Consider the following 13,012-nt stretch of genomic DNA (forward strand, 5'->3'; position numbering starts at 1 on the left):
GCTTTCGACCAAGAGCTCTCGCCCCCCCCTCTCTCTCTCTCTCTCTCTGCCATGTGTGTGTGTGTGTGTGTGTGTGTGTGTGTGTGTGTGTGTGTACTGTGCATGCTTGTGTCACCCCTGCACGGCCAAGTTTCTCTTCTCCCCACAGAGCCCCCAACCATCCATGTGTCTACAAGACAGATGTGCAAACCAGATGTTTCTCCACCGAGGAGATAGGGCTACAGACTCTGTGTGTGTGTGTGTGTGTGTGTGTGTGTGTGTGTGTGTGTGTGTGTGTGTGTGTGTGTGTGTGTGTTTGTGTGTGTGTGTGTGTGTGTGTGTGTGTGTGTGTGTGCGTGCGTGCGTGCGCGTATGCGTGTGTGTGTTTGTGTGTGTGTGTGTGTGCGTGTGTGTGTGTGCGTGTGTGTGTGCCTGCATGTTTTCCAAACGCCACGGTGTTGTTAGGCCAAAGTTCAAATCCAACAATGACATATGGGGTCTGAGGCGCACAGCTGCGAACAGCGCCGGTCTAGTTACCGAGGAACACAGCAACAAAGCCACAAAGCCTGTTGTCAGATGTAACAATGAGCATGTTTACACGTTTACAAAAACAGATTGCTTTGTTCATGACATGCATTTATTGGAAAGATCTTTGTTACAAAAAGACCCCATTCACTTTGTATCATAATCTATCCTTCAGTACTAAGGATGAACATAATCACACCACTAGACGCAACTGTAGGTCATTTTACTCTACCGAGAGTGAAGGTCTTTGCACACACAGTCCGATTGTTTTCGTATGCGTGTTTTTCAGTCCGTCATCTGAAAACACAGACGGGTCCCAGCTCGCAAAAATCTATTGACTGATGCGAAAAACGCAGAAAAATCGAACCTCGGACGGACGTAATTGTCGGACTCGGTGTGGCAATGACGATTGACACAAATGAGTTCGTATTCTTTATTTTTTTCGTGTGTCAATTTCGGACGAAAATACGGACTTGGTGTGCAAAAGCTATGAGGACGAATAATATCAAACAAACAGTCATGTAAAGAGCTATGTATGAATGGAATTCACTCCCTGGACACATCACACAAGTTTTTTTTTTCCCATCATGTTTTTGGATTGCAGATAATATGAAAGCATGAAACGGACCAAATGTATGATAGGACATTTCTTCGAATAACTGTTGTGTGCAGGGTATTGTTTCATCTTGCTATGTGGATACTATGTTGTATGTAAATATATGTCGTGTTATGTACTTTGATGTGTCAGCAAGAATAGCTGTAGCATTTGCTGCAGCTAATGGGGATCCTAATAAACTAAACTAAACATGATTCGATCTTAACCCGACTATGTCATCATCAAGCAGGTATGCTCCTTCACATACCTAGAGTAACAATAGACCACCTGCTTTCATGGAAAGACCACGTAAACTCCCTGTGTAAGAAAACGAAGCAAAGACTATACTTTCTTCGCCGATTAAGATCTTTTGGTGCTAGTAAACAGATTCTTATTATTTTTTACCTCTCCGTGATTATGAGTGTTTTACAGTACTGCAGTACCACCTGGTATGGATGCCTGTCTGTTACCTTAAAATCACAATTACTTAGACAGATGAATATTTGTTCAAAAATTTTAGGTAAACCACTCCATAGTCTATATGAGTCTACATGTCAACAGTGTATTGAGGTTAGCTAGAAATATTGCCTCAAACACTAATCATGTGTTACATGAAGAATATGAACTCCTGCCCTCTGGCAGGAGATACTTAATTCCAACTTTCAAGAAGGTCAGACTAAGAAAGTCCTTTATACATCAGTCGATCCTGAGGCTTAATCAAGAACATGGCCGAGGGTCAGTGGAGCAGTGACCAGTGCTCTCTGTGTGCTGTATGTGTGTAATGTATCTTTGTATTTTTGGTTTTGTTCTCTTTGTCTCTTTGTGTTTGTGCATGGGACTGCCGCTGTCTTGCAAGACAAATTTCAGTGTGAACTGACAATAAAGTATATCGTATCGTATCGTATCGTATCGACTAAAATACTCTGAATAAGACACTGCCATTTAAACAGCAATCTTAGCAATAGTCAAATTAAGACATGTGGAGTATGCCGATCTTAGTCATATTATTGAACGGTATATGATTGTAGACATTTGAACACAAAACTCACAAAAAACACAAAACCAGCCAGTTTAAAAAGCAACAATCTCCCTTCGGGAAAAAGCTCCATAAAACACCTCCAGCATGGTGCCTCAAAGCGCTGCAACGAGCAGCTTTCCCCCGAGCTCCACACGCTGTCACACGGACTCGCGACAGTCACTCAAAGCTGAAGGATTTTTTTCACCAGACGCTGGTAAACGCACACCAATCACTTCTCCTGTCAGTTAAATTAGTATTCCGCTTTGTGAACCCTCACATTGTGTACATTTCAGCCGTCAAATCTGCCCCCAGACCTCCAAACATCGAGTACCAGAAGGGCGTTTTCGGTGAAAACGACCTACAGTCAAGTGTCGATAACTAAAGAACGGAAGAAGGCAGAAACAATCTTTTTTGCCCATGAAAATAGAGGCTTTTCCCGTTTGAGATATCCAGTGTTTACATAGTCATAGAGATGTCCAATGCAGTCTAATATCAGAGATGTTCAATGCAGTGTGAGATTCACTCCATCAAGACATCAGGACAAAAGTTCGGCTCTTGGTTCGGCCAACTTGGAATCGCTGGAGGAAAATGGAGGTGAAATTGGGCATTAAGATAAATCAAAATAATGCTTGAAGTTTGAAGTGAAAGGTTATTGGCTTAGCAGGTATGTGAGGCGGGCCAGGGAGAAGCCAGGTGAGCAGGTATGTGAGGCGGGCCAGGGAGAAGCCAGGTGATTGGCTTAGCAGGTATGTGAGGCGGGCCAGGGAGAAGCCAGCAAACTGGAGAGAGCAGTTCATCACCCAATGATTAAAAAGGTCTCTACAAAGTGCAAATAATATCATGTGGATGGAGAGCCGTCTCATTTGTGATAACAAGTGCAGAATAAAATGGAGCAAATACCGCGATACAATTTTCTGCCCCACAATACGTATTGTCACATTTTTGTGTGGCGATATACTGAATTGCAACCATCCCTAAACATGAACGACCCTCTCTCTGCTGAAATGCCTTTGACTTTTGATCGTTAAAAAGTGGCATTTCAGTCATAAGGGATTTGTTCAGTGTGATAATCAGTACATGACTTTTCATGTAGAGGGTTAGGGTTAGGCACCGTGACTGCAACTTCTTCATCATCCAGGCAGCGCATGGACACCTCATGTTTAAGCCACCAGCTACCAGCTCAGTGGCCTTGTGGTCTGAGTGTCTGCCCTGAGATTGGGAGGTCGTGAGTTCGATCCCTGGCCGAGTCATACCTAAGACTATAAAAATGGGACCCATTTGCCTCCCTGCTTGGCACTCAGCATCAAAAGGGTTGGAATTGGGGGGTTAAATCACCATATGATTCCTGACCGCGGCACTGCTGCCGCTCACCTTTACCTAATCCCTGTTTGTCACCTTTATGCAGAGATGTAAGGAGGGCCTGGAATTTGAATGGAAGAGAGCTGCATAAACTAATCTGCCAATCCCCCACAACAGTCATGTTGTCTTATTTTTCAAGGAAAAGGATTAAGAATGACATTTGCATATCCTCATTCAGCAAGCCACTTGTTTCCCCACATGAGACGGAAGCAAGAAACTTGCCAGCAGTCCAATTGTGTTTTAATTATAGATGACTTAATTCAACTCAGCATGACATAGGAAAAGCAATCATTCAAGTAGTGAAGCAAGAGTGGGGGAAATAAATAAAAGAATAAATAAATAAATAAATAAATAAATAAATAAATAAATAAATAAATAAATAAATAAATAAATAAATATACTGTTAACCACATTTAAAGCCATTCAAGCGTTGCCTTCCCTATTCTCAGGATCGTATTTTTCATTGGTTTTACATTGCAAGCGCACCCCCCCCCCCCCCCCCCCCCCACGAGAAGTCACACATGAATCATGTAAGTAAGGGTGTTTTCACACCAGTAGCTACTGTAGCTCTCATCTGCTTTGTTCCATTCAGGGGCTTAATTGATTCAATTGTTGCATTTGTGCCTTGGCTTGTTTGGCTACAGACCAAACGGTGCAAATAGGATGGACAAACCTCCTGGATTGGCCAGGAGACTCTGGCCTCCCGGGGTGAAAAAAAAAATGCCAGAGATTGTATAAGATTGTATGTGTGTGCGTTGGGTAGGCCTACATTGTATGTCGGAGAGAGAGAGAGAGAGAGAGAGAGAGAGAGAGAGAGAGAGAGAGAGAGACTTTTGATGTTCCTTTAATGAACAGTCAACTTATCTTTAAAAAACCGAGCGACCTAACAAAGCCAAAAACTAAACAAACTCAATTGCCTCGCCACCCACAGGCACACACACACGCGCACACACACACACACACACACACACACAAACACACACACACACACACACACACACACACACAGAGCAGGGATATAAAAAAAACACGCCACCACAGATGCAACCACACAGATGCAACGAAAGCAAGGTTAACAAAGCCACACCGGCTACTCACAGCCCCTCCTCCCCCACAGTGCAGACTGCCCCCCTCAGCCCCTCCTCCCCCACAGTGCAGACTGCCCCCCTCAGCCCCTCCTCCCCCACAGTGCAGACTGCCCCCCTCAGCCCCTCCTCCCCCACAGTGCAGACTGCCCCCCTCAGCCCCTCCTCCCCCACAGTGCAGACTGCCCCCCTCAGCCCCTCCTCCCCCACAGTGCAGACTGCCCCCCTCAGCCCCTCCTCCCCCACAGTGCAGACTGCCCCCCTCAGCCCCTCCTCCTCCACAGTGCAGACTGCCCCCCTCAGCCCCTCCTCCCCCACAGTACAGACTGCCCCCCTCAGCCCCTCCTCCTCCACAGTGCAGACTGCCCCCCTCAGCCCCTCCTCCTCCACAGTGCAGACGCCCCCCTCAGCCCCTCCTCCTCCACAGTGCAGACTGCCAACCTCAGCCCCTCCTCCTCCACAGTGCAGACGCCCCCCTCAGCCCCTCCTCCTCCACAGTGCAGACTGCCCCCCTCAGCCCCTCCTCCTCCACAGTGCAGACTGCCCCCCTCAGCTCCTCCTCCTCCACAGTGCAGACTGCCCCCCTCAGCTCCTCCTCCTCCACAGTGCAGACTGCCCCCCTCAGCCCCTCCTCCTCCACAGTGCAGACTGCCCCCCTCAGCCCCTCCTCCCCCACAGTGCAGACTGCCCCCCTCAGCTCCTCCTCCTCCACAGTGCAAAAGTAAACAACAATAATAACAATAATGATAATAACAATAATAATAATAATAATAATAATAATAATAATAATAATAACAATTGGTTATTAATAACAGTTCACGAGTCTCAAATGTCAAGTCTCAAGTCAAGTCTTAAGTCACTGTGTCCAACTTACAGTAAAGGCCCAATTATACTCAACGTTAAAGACGGAGACGGAGACAGACAGAGCCTTCTGTCCGTACTCTGCGTTCATTTCGTCCATTTTCTGTCCGTCATCTGAAAGCTTACGGATACGCATGAAACGGAGGAAAACCACACACACACTCATGCATTTGACTCTCTACTGCCCACTGGTGGATGTATTACTTAACATGATACCAACGTGAAAGACGCATGGAAGTATGTGGGCAGTGACGATTACACCGTTTGAAACGGACGCCCTTATTTACGGATGAAAATGGAGTATAATTGGGCCTTAAGTCGTAAATCCAAGTCCCCATCTCTGGCTTTAGCTTCAGTCTCATTTTGGAAATGGTTTAATTTAATCGAAACCCAAATCACACATGTAGACTAAGCAGCAATCTAGTTTCACTTGCTTCTGAAACTCTCGGGGTGAGGAGGATGACAATCTATTAGTGTTCTCTATGGCTTTCTTCCCCTCTCTCTCTCTCTCTCTCTCTCTCGTCTCTCCTGACACGTCACACACCTTTCCCGGGAGAATCCATGAACCCAGCGCACCCCAGCGTCTCATAAACGCCTCATATCCTGTGTGTGTCGGCACCTCCTCCCCGCTGGATGCTGTCATGTCTGATTAAACCTCCTGAGGACTTTAGTGAGGGTGCAGCGGCGGCGCTGTCAAAGCAGTACAGAGAAGACTAACCAACCCCAGGCAACACTTTTAACCCCTCGTAAAGACACAGAGTTGACAGATTCTCACTCTAATGAGAGGAAGTCGTTAAGCTGCCGGGTCGTGTTGCGTACGTACGTCCACTTTAGCTTAGCGGCTACCCGCTCCAGAGCGTGTGAAGGACTAGTCATTAGCGCCTGTACAACGTTGAAAAGTGCCATGGTGTTGAATGATCTGCAAAGACAGTCAACTCCGGCTCCTGTAGAAGTGTCACCACGAACATCTATTATAGATATTGTCAAACTAAAAAAAAAAGGAAGAAGAAAAAAGCTCTTTGAGAGAGATCTGACCAAGAAGACATCATCTTCATCATAATCATCATCATCATCATCATCATCATCATCAAGTAAAAATGCTATTAAAATCTCATAATAGTTGTGTACAAGTGAAAATGCATGAGCCTAAAAAGGGATCTTCTAAAGTCCAATTAACGTCTCTAGCACAATCAAGGGCCAGGCTGACACAGCTCTTGGTTCAGCAAAGCACAGACAGCAACTTCCCGAGTTTTATACCCCAACAACCTTCATTATAATTTCAAAATGTCCCAGAGAAAGGCGCTGTAGCTTTCACTCATAAATAATTTTACAAGTTCCACACAAACCGAACAGTGGAAAATGAAAGTGTAATTCAATTGGAACCTTAGGGACAAGTTTGGCTCCAGTGACTGCAGATGGTTCTTACCACCAAGTTTTTTCGACAGATTTGAGAGCTTCCGTCGCTCCAGTTTCATTCAGTAATGTCCAACGTCCCTGATGTCTAACAGGTCCAGTTTCATTCAGTAATGTCCAACGTCCCTGATGTCAAACAGGTCCAGTTTCATTCAGTAATGTCCAACGTCCCTGATGTCAAACAGGTCCAGTTTCATTCAGTAATCTCCAACGTCCCTGATGTCAAACAGGTCCAGTTTCATTGAGGAATCTGGCCTTACCTTTCCAAAGTCCCTGACGTCAAACAGGTCGAAGGCCTCGAAGAGTTCGCTCTTCTTCATGCCAAACACCTCGTTGCATGCTGCCAGGAAAGTTCTGATGTTCTTCAGGCACAGGAACTGGATCGGGAAGAAAACAGTTGTGCATCACTGAGTGCGTTTACATGCAGACAATAAACGGATAACTGAGAATAATCAGTTTATGGCAATAATCTGATTTCTGCGTTTACATGCACTTTAATAATCCGACAATAGGAGAAACCCGGGTTTACATGATTCAGTCAATTAGTCGGATTTCTCTCCAGAAGGCAGCGGTTCCGCAATAAAACAACAAAAGAAGTTGCAAAATGCAAAATCACATTTTCATTACTTCTTGTCTGGCTCGGAGGATGGTTTAGGTGAAAATTAGTTTGTATCTCGTTGTCGGGAGGCGTCGCTTTGGAAGTGTGAATCTGTCATATATTTCCAACTTTACCAAGCGCACAGAGACAGGCAGGCGACTGAAGCACGTCAAATAACATGAACGATACAGATCTTGACCCAACTGAATTTAAATAGCTGTCAGAAAACTGAGAGAATTAAGGTCTTTAGTGGCGGATAACTTGTGTTTTGAACAGCTGAGTAGGCTACGTTTTGTTCGTATAAATCTTTTTAATCCGTCATCTGAAAAAACCCGTCACACACAGATCACGGCTTGCACACTGAGTCCAATGCGTTTTATTAATGCGTCGTTCTATTCGCAATTCAAGACAAATATTCGTCATCTCCTGTATCCACATTACAACATAGCAGTGCAGCAACGGGGAGGCAGCAGGTCGGGAAACGCCTGTTGCAGGAGCTCCGTGCTGCTCACCTTCATCTCATCAAGCCGGCTGTGGTGCGCCATGGCCGGGGAGAAGAAGCAGAAAGGGGCCAGTGAGTGAGTGAGTGAGCAGCGCGCGTCTCCAGCTGCCTCTCTCTCCCGCAACGTGTACATGCGCAGATGTATAAACCCGAAAGAAAGCTGGTTATGCTGTATACATGCAGAGAGAACACCGATTATTGCCCAGAAACCTAGGTGTGTTTATCGGTTTATTCATAACCCGTTTATGACCATAAACGGATAAAGCTTATCGGTTTATGCTGTTTACATGACCACTTGAATAATCAGGTAACTCAGAAATCCGCTAATAAACAGTTTATTGGTGTGCATGTAAACGCACTCACTGTAAAGGTACCAACAGTACACGAATGACACGATGAGCTGTCATCCGCTTTCATTTTCAAAATGCTATAGATTAGACCACTTGTTTTCAAGTGTGGGAGACTGAGAATCCCCTCAGAGAACATATAGACAGCTGCACCTATCCAACCCCACCCCCATACTGCCATTATTACTATTATTGTTGTATGCTCCACTCGGGGATGACAAAGAGTTCCAGAAATGTTGTAAACATCTTTATCCTATATTCTTTAAGATGTTAAAACTTCTTTATCCTTCTTTTTTCAAATATCCTCTTTTAAACATTTTAATCTTTATCCACTCAGAAGGACTTTTAATTGTTTTTTTTTAACACATCTTTATTATAACTAGCAGGATACCCGCTCCATGCAGTGTATAGAGTGTAAATGTTGTGTTCTCTGCATGTTCAACCTCTATGGACTGTGTCTGCACTGCAGCCAGGCTGGCCAGCGCGGACAGACAGTTCCCCAGCCCCATAAATCTTGTCAAATTCATCTGAAATAGCTCCCCAACCATTATTGACTGTATATATATGGACAATGTGAGCGTGACGTCACCCATTGGGTTTTGATACAGCAAAATGAGGCCTTGAAGCTCGTGATTCCTGGTAATGTTTGATTGGTTTCATGGATTCTGGTGCTGCGGAAGCAAGGGGAGAGGGGGCAGGGGAATAGTGACGTTGACGGTGGGTCTGACCACGTGAGACTATCGGGGGAGTGTCCGAATTGGTTTTGCAAAAATTCCTGACAGCCAAATGTGACAGCCATCTTGTTATCTGCCTACCACTGTTATGCTGCTGAGTGCCCATACTACTGCCCGCTAAACGGAACGGCTGGGTAACTTTTAGCCTGAAGAAAAAGCGATTTTGGCGATTACGATTTCTGGCAATCGCATTTATGCTTCAAAAATGATAAAAGCGGTAGTTATTTACTATCTTGTGGAAAACAAAGGTCTAAGCAGGCCTATAATACACTTTTGTTAACCACAGACATTATTGTAGGGCCTAAAATTACCTTTCAAAAATCCCATTGACTTTGAGAGGAGGAAACCCAGTGCCCTGTAGCACCCTATTATGATTTCTCAGTGCTCTGTGAACCTCTGGTAACAACTTCTCCTTGGATTTTCTGTTGATGCAGTTTGAGTGTAGGTGCTGCTCATGTCTTTGTCTGTTCGGCCATGGTGGCTATCACTGCTCATGCTAACAGTAGCATGGTGGCTGTCACTGCTCATGCTAACAGTAGCATGGTGGCTGTCACTGCTCATGCTAACAGTAGCCAGTTCGTCTGTTTATTGCAAACAGGAAACGGAAAGCACATCACTTCCTGTACGGCAGAGGATTTTGCCCAGGAAAGAGCTATGGAAACGTTTTCTTGAACTGGTTGTTGAATCATGATTGTGTTATATTGGCCATAGAGAGACATTGCTATAAAGCAAAAATGTAGTTAGTGTCACACTTAAATGGAGGACTAATAATGTGTGTCTAAACTCACATCCGGACAGCACGACAGTTCAAATTGAATCATAGGCTCATTCCCACGGGGGGAAAACTGGAAACTGTCGCCAGCAACAAGCTAACATACGCCAACAATTAGTGAGACTGTAAAAAAAAACACAAAGGAAGAAAAAGCCAGGAAACCATTCCTTAGCCACATGGTGACCATAATTATAGCTGAAGGTGCAGCTGAAGGTGCATATCGACCACAGAAAACTGCATAAAACAATCCATAATTAACCCCTCTAATAAACAAGGAGGTCATTTACTAAGACGTTTTCTGCTTCTTCTGCATCCTAAATCTGGAGCTAATGATAATGGGGCTTCTCCCAAAACCCATCCATCCAAATTATGGAAAGCTGCATGCCTGGGAAATAATAAATAAGGATATATATATATATATATATATATATATATATATATATATATATATATATATATATATATATATATATATATATATATATATTATATGTATTTTTTTTTTTTTTTTTTTATATATATATTTACCGTATATGTATTTATATAATATAATATATATAATATATAATAAAATATTCCCTGCCTGGGATGGGCACAAAAGCCAAAGACGTAGGGAGAGTGACCCCCTGACACAGTAATGGTTTCTGACATGCATTAACAGCCCTGCTAGCTGTCTTTATGACAGGCAGGGGAGTGAAGGGGAAGCTGTCAACACAGTTGGCCAACATAACGGGTCCGTTAGCCTCGCTGTAGTTAGCACAGGATGGAGAAAAACAGAGGATGCTGCTGAAAGAAGTGTTTGAGGAAGTGATGTTTTTGCCACATCACTATCCGCCGCAGCCAGAGCTGGGTTGGGAGGGCCTCTTCATCCGTGAAAGTGCATGACCCTACTGTAAATGTCACTTGGAAAATTAGCTACGCCGCCAAGCGTCATTGCACATTTTTATTGCACTTATAGCACTCAGATTTACAATCTACAAAGTAAATATGAGCTGTCAAGTGTGTTTAATGTGGCTCCATGCAAAGTGACGCTGCTGGCCCCTTCAGCTGTAGTGTATTACTAAGATTAAGATCTCCATTACAGCGTACGGACTGCCCCTCTAAACAAAAACACTCATAATCACATTACAGCGTACGGACCGCCCCTCTAAACAAAAACACTCATAATCACATTACAGCGTACGGACCGCCCCTCTAAACAAAAACACTCATAATCACATGACAGTGTACGGACCGCCCCTCTAAACAAAAACACTCATAATCACATGACAGTGTACGGACCGCCCCTCTAAACAAAAACACTCATAATCACATGACAGCGTACGGACCGCCCCTCTAAACAAAAACACTCATAATCACATGACAGCGTACGGACCGCCCCTCTAAACAAAAACACTCATAATCACATGACAGCGTATGGACCGCCCCTCTAAACAAAAACACTCATAATCACATGACAGCGTACGGACCGCCCCTCTAAACAAAAACACTCATAATCACATGACAGCGTACGGACCGCCCCTCTAAACAAAAACACTCATAATCACATGACAGCGTACGGACCGCCCCTCTAAACAAAAACACTCATAATCACATGACAGCGTACGGACCGCCCCTCTAAACAAAAACACTCATAATCACATGACAGCGTACGGACCGCCCCTCTAAACAAAAACACTCATAATCACATGACAGCGTACGGACCGCCCCTCTAAACAAAAACACTCATAATCACATGACAGCGTCCGGACCGCCCCTCTAAACAAAAACACTCATAATCGCATGACAGTGTACGGACCGCCCCTCTAAACAAAAACACTCATAATCACATGACAGCGTCCGGACCGCCCCTCTAAACAAAAACACTCATAATCACATGACAGCGTACGGACCGCCCCTCTAAACAAAAACACTCATAATCACAATCCCAAATAACAAGTAACATGAACGCACAGTTTCAAAATATGACCACAACTGAAGAAGGGGCCAAATTAATGGAAACACCACATGAAAAGGGACTTCAGCTTCGAAATAACTCAATTGCAATGACAAAGACGGACACAAACGAGTCATATTAAGTTGAATGCCAACGAGCATATATGTGCCAGTTTTTTCAAAGCAAGATGAGGCATTTAACAGAGTCCCAAAGAGGCCTGAATAGTTGAATTGTAAGTGGACAGTTTGGAAAACCATTCCAATATATGCCGAACAGAGCCAACTTGCCATCGGTAAAACTACGGCCTGTAGGATGAACAGTTACAATGCTCAGGACTTTAAAACTACGGCCTGTAGGATGAACACAGTTACACTGCTCAGGACTTTAAACTACGGCCTGTAGGATGAACACAGTTACATTGCTCAGGACTTTAAAACTACGGTCTGTAGGATGAACACAGTTACACTGCTCAGGACTTTACACTGCTCAGGACTTTAAAACTACGGCCTGTAGGATGAACACAGTTACACTGCTCAGGACTTTAAAACTACGGCCTGTAGGATGAACACAGTTACACTGCTCAGGACTTTAAAACTACGGTCTGTAGGATGAACACAGTTACACTGCTCAGGACTTTAAAACTACGGCCTGTAGGATGAACACAGTTACACTGCTCAGGACTTTAAAACTACGGCCTGTAGGATGAACACAGTTACACTGCTCAGGACTTTAAAACTACGGTCTGTAGGATGAACACAGTTACACTGCTCAGGACTTTACACTGCTCAGGACTTTAAAACTACGGCCTGTAGGATGAACACAGTTACACTGCTCAGGACTTTAAAACTACGGCCTGTAGGATGAATACAGTTACACTGCTTAGGACTTTAAAACTACGACCTGTAGGATGAATACAGTTACACTGCTCAGGACTTTAAAACTACGACCTGTAGGATGAACACAGTTACACTGCTCAGGACTTTAAAACTACGGCCTGTACGATGAATACAGTTACACTGCTCAGGACTTTAAAAACGGGCTGCAGGATGAACACAGTTACACTGCTCAGGACTTTAAAACTACGGCCTGTAGGATGAACACAGTTACACTGCTCAGGACTTTACACTGCTCAGGACTTTAAAACTACGGTCTGCAGGATGAACACAGTTACACTGCTCAGGACTTCAAAACTACGGCCTGTAGGATGAACACAGTTACACTGCCCAGGACTTTAAAACTACGGCCTGTAGGATGAACACAGTTACACTGCTCAGGACTTTACACTGCT

The 13,012-nt window shown here is 44.4% G+C and overlaps 1 protein-coding gene across 1 annotated transcript in view; it reads right to left on the reverse strand.

Annotated features, from left to right (window-relative positions):
* Window positions 1-13,012, reverse strand: part of LOC310789758 (guanine nucleotide exchange factor VAV3-like) — a gene marked incomplete at its 5' end in the record, with an annotated part of 210,799 nt that overhangs the window by 170,731 nt on the left and 27,056 nt on the right. Inside the window, one exon of the mRNA XM_083651434.1 lies at window positions 7,096-7,212. Within this exon, the coding sequence (XP_083507560.1) occupies window positions 7,096-7,212 (117 nt within the window). The remainder of the gene's footprint in view (window positions 1-7,095; window positions 7,213-13,012) is intronic.

Source organism: Poromitra crassiceps (genome assembly GCF_964638095.1).
Source record: "Poromitra crassiceps genome assembly, chromosome: 2".
NCBI classification, from domain to species: domain Eukaryota; kingdom Metazoa; phylum Chordata; class Actinopteri; order Beryciformes; family Melamphaidae; genus Poromitra; species Poromitra crassiceps.